At 40.5% G+C, this 20,433-nt stretch overlaps 1 protein-coding gene across 7 annotated transcripts in view; it reads right to left on the reverse strand.

The window, feature by feature from the left end:
• Nucleotides 1-1,253: 1,253 nt before the first annotated feature.
• Nucleotides 1,254-20,433, reverse strand: part of LOC143987137 (echinoderm microtubule-associated protein-like 4) — a 249,200-nt gene continuing 230,020 nt past the window's right edge. For all 7 annotated transcript variants that reach the window (XM_077485699.1, XM_077485698.1, XM_077485695.1 and 4 more), the window contains 5 exons: nt 16,055-16,152; nt 13,399-13,486; nt 11,588-11,686; nt 9,802-9,932; nt 1,254-5,612 (listed from right to left, as the gene is read on the reverse strand). In XM_077485699.1, the coding sequence (XP_077341825.1) occupies nt 5,142-5,612; nt 9,802-9,932; nt 11,588-11,686; nt 13,399-13,486; nt 16,055-16,152 (887 nt within the window). In that variant the 3' untranslated portion in view covers nt 1,254-5,141. The remainder of the gene's footprint in view (nt 5,613-9,801; nt 9,933-11,587; nt 11,687-13,398; nt 13,487-16,054; nt 16,153-20,433) is intronic.

Consider the following 20,433-nt stretch of genomic DNA (forward strand, 5'->3'; position numbering starts at 1 on the left):
CAATGGTTTTCTTCTTACCACTCTTCCATAAAGGCCAGATTTGTGGAGTGCATGACTAATCGTTGTCCTGTGGACAGATTCTCCCACCTGAGCTGTGGCTCTCTGCAGCTCCTTTAGAGTTAACATGGGCCTTTTGGCTGCTTCTCTGATTAATGCTCTCCTTGCCCGGCCTTTCAGTTTAGACGGACGGCCATGTCTTGGTAGATTTGCAGTTGTACCATATACCTTCCATTTTTGGATGATGGATTGAACAGTGCTCTGTGAGATGTTTAAAACGTGGGATTTTTTTTTTATAACCTAACCACCGCTTTAAAATTCTCCACAACTTTATTCCTGACTAGTCTGTTGTATTCATTGGCCTTCATTGATGCGGTTTGTTCACTATGGTTCTCTAACAAACCTCTGAGGGCTTCACAGAATGGCTGTATTCATACTAAGATTAAAATACACACAGGTGGACTCTATTTACTAATTTGGTGACTTCTGAAGGAAAATTGGTTCCACTAGATTTTAGTAAGGGGTATCAGAGTAAAAGGGGCTGAATACAAATGCACCTACATGAAAATCATTCATCATTTTCCTTCCACTACACAATTATGTGCCACTTTCTGTTGGTCATTCACAAAATCCCACTAAAATACATTTACATTTTTGGTTGTAACATGACAAAATGTTGACAATTTCAAGGGGAATGGATACTTTTTCAGGAAACTGTATGCAACTCTGGGAACAAGCCTCTAATGCAGCCTCTCACGACCTTATTACCCCAGAGGAACCCTTGAATACATTTTTAGGTCTAGAGGAACCCCTGATAAAATCAAATCAGTGGGGAGAATTGTCCCTTTCATTGTTGGCCGATGGGATGAATGCAAGCTTACACATTGGTGGCCAGTGGGAATAATGCCCCCCCTTACAATTGGGAATAATGAGACACTTGCAGACAGGTAAAAAGATGATTGGTGTAATGACGCTGGCTTTGACAAGTGGTTTTAACCCTGGAACAATGCAGGAACCATCAGGTCCAAGGTCAATCAACCACAGCTCAAGGAACCTCGGTTGAGAATGACTTCTCTAATGGCACTTGTGTCCCAGGACATGTCAACCCCATCTAGGAGTTTAAGTCAGTCTTCTGGAGGTGCAAAAACCTACTGATGCCAATTGTGTGCATAAGCTATTTTCTTAAAAAAAGTGAAGCTGGGTTTGTAAAAAAAAAAAAGTTGCATAAACATTGCAAAGAACAAAACGCACACAGATTTATGGTACAATTTTTATTTTGCTCTTAAATGTCAAAAAATTACTGTCATGAGACAGGAATGCATGAGATAGAAATGGCTCAAACATCTTCACATAAAACACACATATTCAAATTTCATTCACAAGTTTTGAATCCGACATCTACAGTTACATAGTTAAAACTTTTCCATTCATAAATCACAATTTTTTTTTTTTTTTTAAACAGTAGTTGCCATTACATAAACACACAACTTACTGCATATTATTTATTCATTTCATACATTTCTTTATTATCTTGTTGAGTAATAGCAACTTATTTTTTTGTCCTAATTTTCCCAACAACAGTGTATTTAGACCTACATACCATTTTTTTTTTCCCCCCTGATAGGGCTCACATATAAGGGCACATCAATGAATGCTTCTGCTAGGTTTGCTCTTTGTTCCATTTGTAGCTCAGCTGAAGTCAGACAAAATCTTTCCTATTTGCCAATAACTCTAAATCTTGTGAATACTAACACAGCAGCCATATCTAACCTGAATTGTAATCTGTAGTCTCTGTAGTTCAACTGCCGTACCCCCTCCAGATGAAACCTGGTGTTGTGATCACATTATAAAACGTTAAGGCATTTCTGAGGGTACTGTGGCATGTTTATGACTGGACTATCTCTGAATGCCAAACTGGGATAAGGTCCGGCTCCTTGAGGGCACCAAACTATTTTTTTTTTTTAAATCAACTGCTCTGATTTTGACTTTTAATTTTTGAAGTATGAAGTTTAACGTGAACCTGTGGCCATCATTTTATCTGGACAATTTAACAAGCAGCAAACAATTAAACAAGTCTTCACTGATCTCTGTAGCTTCAGGTACAGTGGAACAATTCTTGAAGATTACAACATATGGAAGATGGGTTGCAGTCACTTCTGGATCAACTTGCAGCACCCTCTATTAGGTACATTATAAGGCTGGCAGGCTGGCAAGTTCCTTCAGCCAAAAGGAAAAAGGTGTCATCAATGGCAGTGGTTCTGTTGTAAAACAGAAGATGCATGTCTTCACATTGCCTGCAGCTATAAAAGGTCAGTGAGGGCTTGCACTTGCTTGAAAGCTCGTTTACTACTTGCTAAAAATTGTAAATATATGGAAGGTCCACATCCTGGTCACAGGTTCACTGTCTAAGGGCATACTCTCACTAGATGCTTTTCCCCTGTATTGTGCCCAAGCATGATTGTCCCCATGTCCCCGCTGGCCTGTGCACATGCTGGGCAGCAAGTACACTTGTCATATCTACGCTGCCTCACACAGATGCATGAAATGTATGGCACGATCACACTAGTCAAACAAATTGGACTTTGAGTCAAAGGTACTTGGCACATTACAGATAGTCTATTGTGAGTTTGCCCAATGTTTGGGAGAGCACCAAGATTCCAATGAGAAGAACATTTTACTAGTGACCTATTTATTTTTTCTCTTTGCAAGTTCTTCAGTTGCTTGATCAGTCACTTAGCATAATCTCAAATAGGAATGTGAGTCATTTAACCCTTTACAGCCTACCCTCTTCACACCACCAATGTCAATTATATTTAAAATGGACTTAAACGGCTTAAACATAACACAAATTTACTAAAATGATTATCTGTGGATAACAATGCTGTTTCTAAATCTCCTACCCTTCCACCTTTTGCCATGATGGTCCATGATAGACTTCCACATTGTGTTTTCATATTAACTGCCAATCTGAGATGATATCATGGAATAGAGTGATGCAAGGGTACACTGGTAAATGTAACTCTTCAGCAGGCGATTTTCTAATCTGCTTAAATCCATGTGTTTTCATATAATATAAATCCCATATGTATGTTCAAGCAGATTGGTGAAGATTGTGCCATGTTTATTGCTGAGCTTTGTCCATCCTGTTAACAGATTCCACTGACTTCTGTTTCGAGACTGGTAAGTGGAACACAGCGCAAATGAATGTCAGGCATGCCCATATCTACATCTCCATATAAAAATAATTTCCTTAATGAATCCATATACCAACACCATTCTGCACTTTTAAAGATATAGTATGTAGCACATGTTAAATACACATCTTGTTTGGAAAAAATATATATATATATATATTATTCCCTCAACATTCTGAGGCAATTTTAGAACCACTGTAAACAAGTGAATATATCCGTGTACATCTTTACATGTATGTGTATCTACCTCCTGTACACACACAGTAATCAAGATGTACATATATACCTATCGACACATGCACATGTCATAACTTGACTGTAGATACATCTGTGTACATTATATCCTTTGGGCGGTCATGAGTCTTTATGGCGTTGCGAAACCTGATCAGTGGATCTGTAGCGATACTCCTGAGAAGGTACTGAAAGGGAATGAATTTTTTTGGATGCACTTTGGAATGGCGCAATGACGTAAACGCTTGCACACTTAAGACTTGTGCATTAAACAAAAACAAAGAGAAAAGAAAAAAAAAAAAAAAGAAAAAGAAACTTACCTAAAATATTAGAACAAAGTTACATAAAATGTTGTTACTAAAATATTCACAAGTATAAAGGATTTTCTCTTTTCCTAAGGAGACCGATCATGCATGAAAAGCATTGATTTTGTTGTTGAAAAACTTTAAGAAGAAAAATGTTACCTGATGTAATAAACCTAAGCCTGATTTTTTATTTTTTTTAATCCACATGACAATTATAAATTTTTGAAAAAAAATGGTTTAAAAAACGCCAAGCACCATATTTTTTTGAGCAGTGTTTTTTGTTTTTTTTGCTTAAAGGGGTCAGTCCATACAGAGCTAATATTTCAACTACTGGCTTCTCAAGAATGATGGGGGTGACCATTTCTGCTCTGTGGGGTTCCTAGTTCCACCCAACTTGCACAGTTATAACAGTATTTAACGATTTTTCTACAATTCACTCATTTCAAATTATTGCAGTAAGGCGTATGAGATTGTAGGCGATTGATGGGCAGAGCCAGGAACTCCAAGAGGATTTAGTCTGCCAGTGTATGCAACTGAAGTTCCACTGTTGAACTGATATAATAATCTCTACTGTAATCACGATTCTGGTTTCCCCAATGCAGTTATTGCCCATTCACATCTGAGTGAATCTACAGATCTCTGGGAGTTGAATTAAACTGGCCATATATAAGGAAATCCTATTGCCCGTTTTGGGAGATTCAACCACAGTGGGAAATCAGCTGGATTTCCTTCAAGCCAGACACAGAGAGGTTACCTTCTTTAACTGTTAGTACCTTGTACATAGTGAGATGTTCAGCCAGAGCGTCGATCCTCCATTAATGGCCAGCTCTAGGATCCCGTTAAAGAAAGCTTGGTCAGGACAAAGCCAAATCAAAATTAGATAAGCTGCTATTATAGTTATTAAACAAAAACAGTCCTTAAGACAGGTAGCAGCACTTAGGACAGACTTCTTATGGTAAACGGTCTTTAGAGTTTTTGTAAGAAAATTGCATAGGCATTGACCAACGTGACTAAGCACAGTTTTCAAGATCCGATAACAATCACCGATGATGGATTTGGCCTTTACCATATGCACATAGGAAACACCTTTGCAGAACGTTTTTTTTTCTTTATTATTCACTTCCTTAAATCTTATATTGACCCAGTTTGACCCTACAAAATATATACAACACACCACTTAGTGACATTTCCTGAAATCTACCATCTACACTTTTTTTTTTATGTTTGTCCAACTTCCAGCTTTGGCTTTTTTTCTGTAGCCCGTGACGAAAGGCTTCTTTGACGAAACCAACCTAAATCGCACGTGGTATGAACATCCATCCAAATATATTCTCCTACTATTTAAACCCTCTTCCCATGTCGAAAGCTCACACACCAGGTATAGAAATGAAAAAAGAACCAATAGAATTAGGTGTTAAGACACTGGTGAATCTTCACCCTGGGATTCTGTAATGGTAGGAGACTCCTCTGTCTCCTCATTTGTTTCACTAGAAGGCGCTTGGCCATTTGTCTCCAAGGGTTCTGGGCTGCTTACTTCGCTCTGCACCTCGTTTTGTTCCTCAATGCCATCTGGTACAACTTCTGCTTCCAGGGCATCTTCTGCCGGAGTTTCTGGAGTCTCCACTGGAGTACTGTCCTCCTCATTTGCTGGAGGTATCTCAGAGGTGGGGGAGCTTTCCTGCGCTACTTTTTCACTTACAGCTGGCATGCTGGCAGAACTTATTTCCACCATATTGTCATTTTGAGATAGAGACACTTTTTCTATCACTCTCCACTGCATGATGCTCATGTCCTTCCCACCAGTAGAGATTAGGTGGCCATCGCTGTGTGTGAAGCTGACATTAGTTACATGGCTGCTGTGAGCACTGTACTTGTGACTGGGAGCCTAGAAAAAAAACAGTAAAGAGAATCATAATCAGATTAAAAGATAGGAAAAGTTATACAGTTTGAGATATGTATGCAATGTACCCTGAAATTCCACAAATGTTTTTGATGTGTTAGAAAATCTGCACAACAGCGACTTATCTGCGGCCAGAAACCAAAGAACAAATCTTTCATTATTCAAATTGTTCTAATCAGATATAACAGGGAAATTATGATGGTTGTTGAGGGTAACATAAGTGTTTCTTACAGGATTTCTGCTTTGCTTTACGAAATTAGGTGGAAATTGAAGAAATCGGTCATGAAAAATTTGGCGGCTGCCAGTGTTGAATCACTTCCGAGCATCCTATAATCCCCTCCTCCATCTCTAGGAGAACATTGCATTAGCCATGTGTTATCTTCAAGCCATGTTAAAGGTGGTACTTCCATGTTGTCAACTACTAAATGGAACTAGAGACCTACTGTAGCAGGCACCTAGTCAGCTGATCCTAAGCAGATAATGAGATAATTGGGTAATAGTGATGCAGCGATGCAGGCTCTCTGATATGTACTGGGAATAAACTAAAATAAAGTGCAAATGCAAAAATAAAATATCGATGTGAAATGCTCATAGGTAAACAGTGTGATCTGTGATAAAGTGCATATGCAAATGAATCTTAAACAAATCCTCAAAAGCAGTGACACATCATAAAGGCTAAAGTGTAAGGTGCAAAACAGTGCCTGTGAAATCCTAGACTAGGTAAAGAACAATGGTGATGTAGTAAACCCAAAAAATCACCCCAAACTTGGGTGGTCAACACACAAACTGTATATAACAATCCTGAAAAGACTAGTATAGCAATGCAAAAGAATGGATGAATGCGTCCAAAGTTGAAAATGGTTCCCCTCACTGTGAATGGTGCAATAAAAATGGCTGTCTGGCCAATCCAAGCTGCGGTGACAACTATGTGTGTACTAGCTCCTCACCTTACTGCTGTAAGGTTACAGCATAACTCTGGTCTGATGCTTAAAACGGTCCCTCAGAATGGACACACCAGTAACTCTTTAAAATACTCCCCAATACTCCTTGGACTGGGTAAATCCTGCTTTCGAATCAGCACACTCAGGATGGTTTAAATGGAAGAGCCCAGATAGTATAATACCGTATGAATTAGTATTTATTAAAACAACATTAGGCAATACTCTCACATTTAATAAAAACACTCAGGTAACACTCCACAAGCTCGCCTCTCATGTCACTTACAGTTTGCGCCTAGTGCTCCAATCCCAACACGTATCTTCACATCACGTGACTTCAACCCCTGATGAAGTCACATGATGTGACGATACGCATTGAGTTTGGAGTAATATGCACGCACCGGAAGTGATGCAAGCGGACGAGCCTGAGCATTTTTATTAAATGTAAGTGTATTGCTTTATGTTAATTTAAGAAATACTAGTTCATACGGTATTATACTATCTGGGATCTTTCTTCCATTTAACCCACCCTGTGTACCAATTAGAAAGGAGGCTGTAGCCACTCTAAGGAGTATTGGAGAGGTGGCTGTATCCATTTTAAAGGGTTACCGGTGTGTCCACTCTGAGGGACCGTTTGAAGACCCCTTAGTGTCTGAAGCATCAGACCCAAGTTATGCTGTAACCTTACAGCAGTAAGGTGAGGGGCTAGTACACACTTAGGTGTCCCCACAGCATGGATTGGCCAGACATCAGGAGTTTTTTTCATGGTGAAGGGAACCAGCACCAATTTTAAACTTTGGATGCTTTCATCCATTCTTTTGCATTGTTATACTAGTCTCTTCAGGTCCGTTATATACAGTTTCTGTGTTGACCACCCAAGTTTGAGGTGTTTTTTTGGATTTACTAACTCACCATTGTTATGTACCTATTCTAGGATTTCACAGGCACCGTTTTTGCACCTTGCACTTTAGCCTTTATTATGTGTCACTGTTTTGGTGATTTGTTTCAGATTCATTTGTATATGCACTTTATCTCAGATCACACTGTTTACCTATTAGCATTTTACATCGATATTTCATTATTATATTTGCATCTGCACTTTTAGTTTATGCCCAGTAAATATCAGAGAGCCCACAATGCAGAATCACTATTACCCAATTATCTTCAAGTCATGCCTCAGAGTCTAAACAGGGCAAAAGACTCTTTTCTCCTCTCCATGCGACAGTGCTGGGCCCAATTAGGCAATCCCTAAGCACCGGCACTGTCATGTAGGTGGAAGGGGAGCGAGTCACATTCTTTCACCATACCTGGAAATATGTTTTTTTTTTTCATTCACTGAATAGATATTGGGTAGCAAAGGAAAGGTAGGCACATTCTGCTGCTGCCATTGAAGCAAACAAGTGGCTCTGCCTTTCATGGGCAAAGTACAGGTTGAAGTGTCAGAGTCAGCATGGCATCCAAGAAACTATAACCGGCCATAGATGGATCGAAATTTGATTAATCTATGGGCAGGCTGATTGTACCCAAGTTTATCAACTGACTTGGGTACAACTAGCTTGTCAAATTTGTAGCATGTGATTACAGCCAGTGGCTTAAAGGGTAAGTTCACCTTTACAGAAAAATATGTAAGGCGAACTTACACTGGACCCCATCTCCATCACACCCGGCGTTCTCCCGCACTGACACATCGTAAAGCCGCTTTACTGGTCCAGGGATCAGATATCCCCCGCGGCTTAATCTCAAACATACCTTGTAAATGTATGTATGTATAGGAGGCATTCTGATTGGATGGCAGGGAGGGAGGGAGGAGGAGGAGCTGCTGGGATTTCAAATCCCCGGACCCGTAAAGCGTCTAAACTAGGTGCCACCGCAAGAGATTGCTGGCCTCAGGTGCGAAAGGGAAGAGGTCCAGTGTAAGTTCACCTTACAGATTTTCTGTAAAGGTAAACTTACACTTTAAAGTGGAACTTTAACCATAACAACCAGATAAAAATGATATTCTTTAGCAAGGAACATAGATGCCGCATTAATAAATGATGCTACCAGTGCTATAAACTGCCTCCAGTATTGGTCCCGTTTCTTCCAGCTGGAGGCTGCCATTTTGCTGAGGCCCTGAGCAGCAATAAATCTCAAGGCTGTCAGCAGGTCAGCCTCTATTTTTTGGCACTGTGCTAAATTTATAGAGAGCAACTAAGCACATGATTTTAAACATTAGAGACACTTATATTTAATGTTTTACATAGCTAAAACCTGCATAAGGGGCCAGCCTGAAGTCTAGCAGAACCAAATTTTCTGACTATAGTTCCACTTTCATTTTTTGGTCTGTATAGCAGTTGGCGATGTCCTGTCATCGGGACAGGTAGCAATATAAATGATCACGAGAGACCAATAAAACCCTTACAGATGGGTCCCACTACTGCCTTATCTATACAAAACAAAAAAAGGTAAACATTCTACTTTAAAGCGGAGCTCCACCAAAAAAAGGAAGTTCTGTTTATCTGCCTATACCATGCCCCGGCACATTTGACCCCTTTCGGGGTGCTACCTGGTTTTGACAGGTACCCGCTCCCACTTCCGGCTGAGTTCACTGCGTCGCTCCTTCCTCCCCCGAAGCCAGCTAACAAGAGCGCACTGTGCTTTGCACATGAGCAGGTAGGGAGCCAGCTGTGAAGCTGCACAGCTTTACCACCGGTTTCTCTTAGTGGAGGTGGCAGCGGCAGAACCAGACTGAAAATTTGGCTCAGGTGAGATCACTAGATTCCTGGACAGCCAAGTGTCCTAATATAAAAAGTCAGCAACTACAGTATTTGAAGCTGCTGATTTACTTTTTTTCTACAGGAGCCTGGAGCTCCTTTTTAATTTAAAAGACTTTCATGCATAAAGTGAAAGTTGTTCTGCATAAATAAAGTTAACAATCATGGCTAAATGTATAAAAGTTAGGAGACTTTCAAAACAAGTGATAAAAAATAAAAAATAAAAGTGCATTGGGTAGACATGGTTCCTGCCCAGAAGGCAGTGGATTCTGATGAGCCATTGGGCTTCCAGAGTAGTATCTGCAGATTAATAACTGATTGTGATTGCTGCTTGAACTTGTGCCAGATTCTGATAAGCCCTACACAGCTGTTGCTAAAATTTAAAATGGAATAAGTAACACAATCACATCTTGTAGCAATTGCAACTACAAAAAGGTAAAAGTGACAAATTATGAAAATAGCTAGCACTATGGATGTCCTTACCTTTGGTTTCGAGCATGGATACTGAAACAGATGAACCTTACAAAAGTCATCGGCCAAGGCAATAACTTTTCGGTTGCGAGACCGCACCAATGCATTGATATCTGTTCCATCCGATCCTTCTGGCCACACTCCTTGAAGGTGAGAAGAGGAGTTTTAACTTGTAGCAATCACAAAGGCTTGTAAGCCAAAGCAAACATTATGGGTTACATTAAAGCAAACCTGCCTTGAAACAAACATGAGGCTACAGCTGCTGCCTGCCTACAGAAAATGCTGGGTGCTTGGCTATTATACTGACTTTTTTTGTTCCAATACTTCGAATGTTGCTAACCCAGAACAAGTGTTTAGAAATTTATAAAAAGAGCTCCTTACTTATCACCCTGACTGTTACTATGGTCAATAGGGCCCCTTCCATTTTCCTGCTGGGTTGGCCTCTGACCAACATTGTTGCTTGAGTTATTGCTGACCCCGGCAGCTATTCCAGGCCAGGGTATGCACTTTTGAATCAATTTTTTATTGTTTTGGGTTAGGTTTTCTTTACTTACTTTATACTTTTCTCTCACCATCAAGGTGATTTACAATGTATGCTATATATTACATGTTTTGATATATGACAAAAGGTGGATGTCCACAATCACTTGGTTTCTATATGTTATATACATGTTTGAAACTAAAATATCTCTATCGATATACATCTCTATATAGCTATATAACTATATAATTATATATCTAAATCTATAGAGAGATATATAAATATCTATATATCTCTATATCTATATATCTCAAAATGAAGGTCCCCATCTGTGTACATGTTTGAGGTTGGTAAATCAACGTATGCAAATTAAAGGGTCAGCATGACTGCGTAGGGAAAAGTCAGAATAGGAATTTTATAGGTTTCTCTGACAGGTTTCTTTTAAAACCAGAGATTTGCAATGCTCTCATCAGCGTCTGTTTTATAACTGTATACACTGCTTTCCACACTTGTCATGAGGATCATTCTGTTATCTTACCTGCCAGTAATGTAACAGGACACTGTATAGAAAAAGTATGCAGCCTGTGTAGTCCAAGTTTATTTTATTATCTTAAAGTGTTTTTAAAGTGTTTTTTAACTTAAAAAAAAAATGGATCCTGTTCCCTTAGAGCTGTGCCCCCTGTAACACCTAAAAAAAAAACCTGGCTGATCCTGCCAGTTTCTACCTTCCCCTCCCTGCGCTGACTCTGATGCATTGGGGCTGCTGAGCACTGACACCAGAGTACTTGCCTCCTTCATCCAACCTGCTCTGTCTCTTGTATGCCCTCCCTCCTCCTCCCCCCCCCCCCCCTCTGCCCAACATTGCCCCAATGCTCTCCTGCTCAAAAAAAAAAAGTATTTTACTTCTATAGTTGCCTCTGATATACAACAGTAAGCTCCCCAGTGAATGTCTTTAAAAATGTGCTGTATAATAGCTTCCTTCAGGAGCGCCGTTCAGCACTCGTGTGACTGCCGGTCTCCTTCTCTCAGCTTATGTCAGCAGGGGCTTCCCAGCACCTCCCCCTGCAGCTATCACATTGGGAGAGGAGACCAGCGGGCAGTCAGCTGAGTGCCAAACAGCTGAGATCCTTTGCCAGCTGCTCCCGCCCCTCCACAGCCCAGCGCTCCAGTGAGAACTGAACGATCAGCAATGTTTGATCTGATCGCTCGGTTCTCAGCCTCAGAGTCAGTGGGGACAAATTCTGGATCATCAGCCAACCTTCAGCAATTGCACAATGAATCACAGGGATAAAAAAGGTACATGAAAATAATACTGACCAAAGACCTGAAATCCTAGCACACAAGTGTAAGTTGCCCAGTCAATGTCTTTGCAGTCTGAACGATTCCGAATTAATTTACAACCACTTGGAATGTCCCCTGGCCACAACAAAGCACACAGTTAATACAAAGGATGAAGTACAGTTACAAAGTTGCATAAAAATAACAGTAGAATGCTGTCCTTGTTCTGACACCCAGCTCCAAGTTAGCAGGAGTGAGTGTTGATGCCTGGCTTTTTTCACCTAGCAAGGTCCCCCTTACAGAAATCCAATGATTTCCAATGTGCGCTTTGTTGCACAAGGGAAACTATCAATAGAAAAAAACGAAAAGGTGAAGTGTTTCAGAAAGCAGCCCAAGAATGTCAAACAGCTTGAAGTAGGTACAGCTGAGTGCCTGGAGCTCAGAGAGAACACAATTGTTGATTAATAGGGGAGAAGAGAAAATGGTTCTATGAGAAGACCGGTAATAGTTCACCAAATAGCTCAGCGAAAAATGTCTGCAGTGAGCTTCTCCAAAATGAAAAAAATGACATTGTGAAAAATATTTTACATCTCAGGCCTGCAAATGAATACCTCAACTACTAAGTTTTTTCTTTAAATGGAAATTGTTTTGCATGCATTTTCTTTTTAAATTATGGGCAAGAATATACATATGGGTCAAAAACAGGGATACATAATTTGCACCCTGAAATGTGAGTTTCTTTCTTGTGTCTTAATTATTTTAGCCGCCTCAATCAGGGTCAGAGAATAAAGATTACATTTTATATACCGGTCAGACCAGTTATACTTGCTGAAATGTCTGTGTGGATATGATTTGGTTGGGGAAACTACACAAAGTAAAAGATCACTTTGCTAGATAGTAACACTCAATTAGGAATAAGCTTGCACAATTACTTATTGCCCAACATTTTGTGAAACATGCACATTCGATTGTCAATTACTATAAATTTTAATTGCATAATCTACAATCTATCTAAAAATCAAAAGGGGGGGGGGGGGGCAGACTGAACTGATGCTAAACAAACAAGTCCACAAATCCATACCAGAAATCCTTTATCCAAGCAGCCTGGCAACTGACAGGCTAAGGGGGGGGGGGGTGCGCTCGTATGTTCTGAGCCATACCAGGTCGGCAGTGTTTGTGACTTCGGGGACATTGCTTTTAACCACTTCAATACAGGGAAATTTCACCCCCTTCCTGTTCCTGCCCAGGCCAAATTCCAGCTTTCAGTGCTGTCGCATTTTGAATGATAATTGCGCGGTCATGCAACACTGTACCCAAACTACATTTTTATGATTTTTCTCCCACAAATAGAGCTTTCTTTTGGTGGTATTTGATCACCACTGGGGTTTTTATATTTTGCGCTACGAATAAAAACTGACCGAAAGTTTTGAAAAAGAAAATTAAAAAAAGGATTTTGAAGCTTGTATTTATATAAAACATTGTGAGTTGATGTTTTGAAATAAAGTTAGAGGGCTGCAACCGTGGATTTTGATCTCCCTTTATAATTGGGCTGTTGGAGTCAGCCTTGTTGAAACCACCTATATATTTTAGCATTACATACACACACATATTAGGGGGAGGAGAAAACTCATTAATAGGCAGCTTATGCCAGTAAAGTCTACATGCTAATAATATTAGCAATGGTGGTAGGACATTAACTTGTGACTCTTCCATGTAAAAACTGATTTTACGCTACAGAAGCCTAACCTAATAGAGACGACCAAAAAAAAAAAAAACACTTTACTGTATACAGAAGTCAAGTTTTTTTGTAAAAGTGATTTTTTTATTATAGCAAAGGTTTTAGTACTTACAGTATAATATTTCATAGTCTCCCGAGTTTGACATTATGTATTTGTTGTCTGGGGACCAGTCAAGGTGTGTAATATAACTGGAATGTCCCTGAAAGTGAAAAACAAAAAAAAAAGTGTTTATCTTTAACACAAGTGTACAAATGGTAAAGTCATTTTTAATACAGAAAATATGTTATACTTACCTGCCCTGTGCAATTGCATTTCACAGAGCAGCCCCCTAACTCCTCTTCTGGAGTCCCCCCGCTGGCACTCTCCACAAGCTGTGTGCCAAGGTTGCACTTGTGTGGACGATCTCCGAGTCAGCTGTGTGCGTCCATAGACAGACACAGTGCAGCTCGACCACACCCTCCTCACAGGATTTGACTGTCAGCAGCAGGAGCTGATGGCTCCCACTACTGCTTGTGCCTCCAGTGAGACTAGGAAGAGAGCAACTGCGCTGCGGACAAGACAGTGCTGGATCATGAGAAGACTCGGGTTTTGAGGACTTGACAAGCAGGGCATTTTTTGGAAAAAAGTCCTGCAACGTTTTTAATTTTTAAAAGTAAAAAGCACTGAAAAGTAGACACTAAGACTTCCCCACTTAAGTACAGATTTTTGACGAGTAGAATGTGTAAGACATGCAATACTAGTGAAATCTGAGAAGGCACATGGCAGAGGAATTGTGCACCAAGCCCATCAGAAGACCAACTGCTCATACAGCTACACACAGGCATAAAAGTTTAAAGGGGTACAACATCATTACTAAAAAAAAAGTACAATAGCAAAACAAAAGTGGATGCAGGTGGTCTAGATGTAGAAGGACCCTGTCCATCAATACTCTTCTGTATAGGAACAAGAAGAAAAAAAGTGCACATGTGACTTGACTATGGCCATTAAAAAGTATGGCTAACCTTTTTTTGGTGGTTTGCAAGAGTGCACTTTTGCTCCCCTGGGGTCCAGAATTCACCTACAACCCTCTGTCAATTGTCACAGGGCCACTCCAGCTCTGGATGGATCTTAACCATATTGTCAGAATCCAGCTATTTTTCTGATTAACAGCTGGCTCTGCCTCAGCGCTTCATCTCCAGCCCATCAGTCCAGTGAGTACTGGAGGGGCAGAGCAGAGAGCAGGTGACTGACATTCACTGCTCTCCACTGAAAAGCCAGTGAACTTGGTAATCGGTGGTCATGTGATCATTCAGTTCTCAGTATTACAGCTGGCAGGGGACAGCTGCGGCATCATAGTGAGGCTGCAACATAGGGGTACGTAGGTTTTTTTTTTTTTAAATAACCCCATACATCTTCTTTAAACTATTTGCATGGGTACATGGTCTCAAACTATTTGCAAAAATAATAATAGGTCAACACCTGTAAAAAGGGCACAAGCATACAATTGGTCCCCAAATGAGACTCAATTTTAACCCTTTAACCCAACCGATTTGTGTTGGTTATGTCCCAACAGGTCTACATCAAGAGCAACATCCACTGGTGTTATCCATCCCAGGAAGGGATGCCATAACAGGAGACAATAGAGTGAAAGGTAAGTGAGATGGGGTAGGGAACAGAAACAAAATGTACTGCTGCACTGGTAGATACAACATTCTTCTATGGTCACTGTGAATTCCCGAGGAACAAGAACTATGACCAAGTGGCTCCACAGAAAAAGGTCACAAAACATACAATGATAGATGTCCAGGAGGGTACAGATGCTCCTTTGATATATTTGTAAATTTGGCTGTTTCCCAGGGGACACATACCAGTTATGCTCTTTGTTTCCTTTAGAACAGTGTGCCAGACTGACTGGTGGTGAACCCACCAGGCAGTATGAATAAAAATCTAAAGTCCTCCCTGAGAGTGGGCACTATTTGGTATCTACTGCATTTGTTAACCTAAAAAGATATTATGGACAATAAAATCATTTGCGTACAAGTGCCAAGGCAATCCTCATGCCTATTTAATGCCTGAATGGATATCTGTTGGGTTTGGAAGCCAGCCACTGCCATTACACAAGCAGATTATCATAATCATCTGTCTCCCTCTAATGATTTCCCCATGTAAGAATGCCAGTTCACGCCACAACACAGTGCAAGAAACACGTGTTTTGTGCACGTTTTCTGCACTGCATTCCATATGCACTGAGTGTGCAATCTGCTACGGGTGTTGATGGGTTCCTAATGACACATCAGACTGCAAACGCACTGTTTGCTCCGGATCCCATGCTATTGCAATACTATGCAATCCAGTTGCAGTGCAGTACATGCACTACTTTCAAAATAAAAGGGCTGAAAATCGCATCGGACTGAACTACACAGGAATGCAGAGTGATCCTGTGTGATTGCTGGTGTGATCACGCACTTTGGGCAAGTAGACATGGGTGATTTTTTACTATAGTGTTCATTGCCCATGATCAAGTACTAGCAATTGCTACACATACATTTGCACATACTAGCAATCTCAAACTTGGAACTAGCATTTACCATTAGCAATTAGTTGTTGCTATACTTTGTTTCCTATATATGTAGCAAACAATTAAATTAGGGGGTGATCATGGGGGATCACTATAGTAGGAAATGCCTGTGTTCCCACCTTCATAGAGCCATTTATTTTACTCAATGTTCCTCAGATAGAAGTTTTCTGTGAACAGATTTGGATAGAGACTCTTGTACATTCTACTCACAGAGCATTTTCCGTATCTGCTATATTTTCTTCCATTTTCTGAGACATTGTAGAGGTAAATGAAATTGTCATGAGAACCCACTGCAAGCAATGTCCCGTCTGTTGAAAGACAAAAAAAAAAAAAAAAAAAACACATATAAAATCAATAAAAATTACAACAAATATGGTGACATTTCCTGGGTCCGCCATTTTTATCCATTCTGACATCTCATGCGTTGGTGTAGTAGAGTGCAAACTGAAAGGCAAACTCCAGTCACACTAATAATTTGCATGTGAACACACTTTTACATGGCCCACTCTTACAAATGCCTCCAATGCAACCCTTCTATAAATCAATAAACCACAGAGCTTTCCAGGACAATACAAAACAAAAATTATTACAATCTGCGCATATACCTGTATAACCAACCAAAAATATATACAAGCTACTCTAAAATAAATGTAATTAGTGGCACATTCTTAAGTATTTCATCATTGGTTCCATTTCTTCAACATAAAGTGCTTAATTGAAAACAAAAGTGCTGCAGTGCAAAAATACCTTCTCAGTGCTTTAAGTGCTTCACAGAACACTCCGTGCTTCTACACACTCACCAGATATTATTGACCTCATACTTTTCAGCACAAAAAATAATGCACGCCTGTGGATATTACCCTCCCGGGTCTTGGCAACAATGCTCAGCTTCTCCGCCACTGCTCTCCTCTGTTCTTCTGCGCCTGTGAGGACCGCTGGGTACCGAATCTGGAAAGTTCAGGTGAAGGAGGAAGTTTCCCCCAATCACCCACTCTTGATTTGCAGTTCATGACATGCAAGTTTGCAAAAGGAAGTACAACAGAACACTGGGAGAGGAGAGCAGTTGAGGAGAAGCTTAACATTGTTGCCAAGACCCAGCAGAGCAAAATCCAAAAGCACTTTTGTTTTCAATAAAGCCCTTTGTTCTGAAGAAATAGAACCCATAATGAATTACTTAAGAATGTGGGACTAATCATTTGTATTGTAGTAGCTTGTATTTTTTTTTGGGTCACTTATAGAGGTACAGTGTATGCACAGATTGTGATTTTTCCATAATGGTCCAGGACAGCGCTGTTGATTAATTATTACATACGTGACAAACAACCAACTTATGGTTATTTACATAGATAGGTTGAAAAAAAAAAAATAAAAAAAAAAAAGACAAGCCCATCTAGTACAACCATAAAAAAAAAAAAAAAAAAAAAAAAAAAAAAAATCAATCCCATATATCGACAGTTGATCCAGAGAAAGACGAAAACCACCCCTTAAAAGCAGGATCCATCTTGCTACAGCAGGGGAAAAAATTCCTTCCTGACCCCAGAGAGGCAATCGGATTTTCCCTGGATCAACATTATCTATAAAATATTAGTACCCAGCTATATTATGTACATTTAGGAAAGAATCCAGGCCCTTCTTAAAGCAATCTACTGAGCTGGCCAGAACCACCGGGGGGGGGGGGGGATGAACAGCAGCAGTCCCACACAAAACAATATTAGAAGCTGACGTCCACTTAATAGTTTGATGCACAGGCACCAAGTTAGGATATTCATTTTGGTTTACTTTTGAGTGACAGCATTGTGTGTAAAATAATAAATTCACCTCTTAGGCTTGGTTCACATCTTTGCAGCTCTGCGAGCCACGTTTGCTGAACACGGCAGCCCATACACTTGAATGGGTTGCTGTGCCTGTGTTTTCATGCAGGAAAGATTCCTGCATCTTTTTTAAAATGCAGCCGCAGGGAAGCCACATGATGCTTTTGCTCCATGCGATTTCCCACAACCAAAAACATGCTACATTTTTAGGTGAATGAGGGTGCCATTAAGAAAGAATGGCATCCCTGTGCGTCTACAAAAGAGCAGCGCTGTTTGGCTGCTGGAACAGGTGTGATTTACATGGTGTCCTGCACCCGCACAAGTGTGAAGCCAACCTAAACCCAGCTGCCTGGTCACCTTTACAAGATGCATTCACACTTCATGATTTTGAAGTGCGGGCAAAATCGCTGCGATTCTGCCAGCAATTCCAAATCACACTAGGATTGTGGAAAAACACACCATGCATGTTTAGGTGGCATTATTTCCCAACTACACCTTAAACGCAGTGCGCTGCAATCATGACAAAATGCATCGAGGTGTAGCTGTTGCTCAAATGCTCTGGTTTGGGCGACATACTTTGTACTATGCATTTTGCCACAATTGCAGCATTGTTCTGTCACGTGGCAAAATTGCACTGCATTTGAGGTGCCATTAAGAATGAATGCCAAACATGCGTGGTGTGTTTTGCCACAATTGCAGGGAAATCTGGAATTGCAAAGTGTGAATGCAGCTTTAATCTTTTGCATCTGACTTCCACAAAGTATAATTCATCCTTTTCACCCAGCTGCCCCATTGGCCTTAATTCATCCCCTGCACCTGGCTGCCATGTTAGCTCTAATTTATCTTATACATCAGGCTGCCATGCTGGCTCTAATTCACCCTGTGTACCTGGCTGCCTCATAAGCTCCAATTCATCTTCTGCAACGTCTAACTCATTAGCTCTTAAAATGTAAGTAAACCCCCCTATCGTTATCAGCCAAGGAAGCTGCCATCTTTGCCTCGGTTTAATCTAAAACTGCCATGATGCTGCACAAGCGATCAGTTATGACACCAGCCATTGGATGGTTTGACAGTTTGGTTGAGATGCACAACCAGTGGGAGTGTTACATTACTGGCGCGTGCCGGAAAGGAAACAGTTTTATGGATGGGTTTACTTCCACTTTAATCATCCTCTATATCAGATTAGATGCTGGTATCCCCATTTCCTGAATGGCTCTGATTATCAGTATGAGGCAACATCTCTTAAGGGCAACTTGTCATGTTTTAAGTGCACTGGTCTTGCATGCTTTTTCTGTATTATCCAAACTTCTTACTTTTTAGAATATAGCCATCATCTCTACCACCTATGAGCAGGATTTAAAAAAAACATGACACCACAGAAAAATGCACTGATGAGAATTTGTTACTGGGAATAAAAATAATTGAATGTTTTCTAAAGGTAAACTAAGAAAACGTTCTATCTTTAGCAGTTACTATGCATCTTCGACAGAAAAAGCAGTTCATTGGTCCAATTTAATCTTTACCTGGGATGGTTCGTTTTAAATTATGCCAAAATCTTTCAGCAAAGCTACAGAGAAAAGATCACTGGAAGGGAAAACTGGCAAAGCTTAGCTGCCTGCAATATTGGCCATCAAGAGCATTGGCTGTAAAAGTGTGACTCCAGGCAAACAGTAGCAGAGTTTGAAGACTCATGTTGACCGTTTTACCCTTCAAAAGGATTTTCTGACCCTGGCAGGCTGTTCTTGTTATACAGTATATTATATAACTCTTTTGTGAGCAGCTATGTGTTAAATAAATTCTCAAAGCTGGCGACAACCAACACACCCTTTTAAAACGTGTAAATAAATCACTGAATCAATTGGTGCAGTGCATGCACCAATTGATTCAGTGTTCTTGTTATGTACACACACACACACACACACACACACACACACACACACACACACACACACACACACACACACCTCTGCCCATCAGGATCAGCACTATTACTTGCTAGTTTACCATAACTGCATCCTGAATCAGCTCTAAGCTCATTAAACAGAGGTGGCACTGTTGATTGACTGCCCAATCAGGTTGGATGGATTGGGATAACCAAGATCATCAAACAGAAGAACCAGGAAGAAGAATTGCTTAAAGCTGATCTCTAGTTTTTTGTTAAATGTAAATACTTAAATTTGGACTACTGTACATTGGTTCAGATTAACTTGAATCTTCACCAACATATGCATTTCCTGGGAGCGCTGTATAATGCAGGCTCGGCCATATACAGCACTGTGTTCCAGCAGTGAAATGGGCTCAGCCATTCACAGGGAGCTTTCTATTCTCTAAAATGAATACAAAGCATCTTCTGATTGGCTGAGGTGGGCACATGTTATGATCCCTGACCCAACCACAGGAAGCGTATTAATTCATAGAATACAAGCTCCCAGTGAACGGTTGAGCAGCAGTCAGTTTGAATAAACTTTGTTCCGGCAGCAGGAGGGGAAGCTCCTGTCCCGCTGCCGCAACACAGCCCTGTATACTGAAAGCAGCCGAGACTACGTACACAGTTTATACAGTTTAGTTAATAGGTTGCTTGGCCCAACATGGTCCAAACAAACTATTCAAACTTCGCTAAAAGCCAGAGATCAGCTTTAATTTTGAACTACGTGTGTCACCAATCTGGCTGTGCACTGTCTGAACAAAATTATAAATTCTTTGGCAGGCAAAGAACTAAAGTACGTATAACCTTAATCCCCCCCCCCCAAATATGTTTTGTCTTTACATACACTTTGC

Source organism: Lithobates pipiens, unplaced genomic scaffold (genome assembly GCF_037356315.1).
Source record: "Lithobates pipiens isolate NorthernLeopardFrog02 unplaced genomic scaffold, aLitPip1_a1.2 Scaffold_18, whole genome shotgun sequence".
NCBI lineage: Eukaryota > Metazoa > Chordata > Amphibia > Anura > Ranidae > Lithobates > Lithobates pipiens.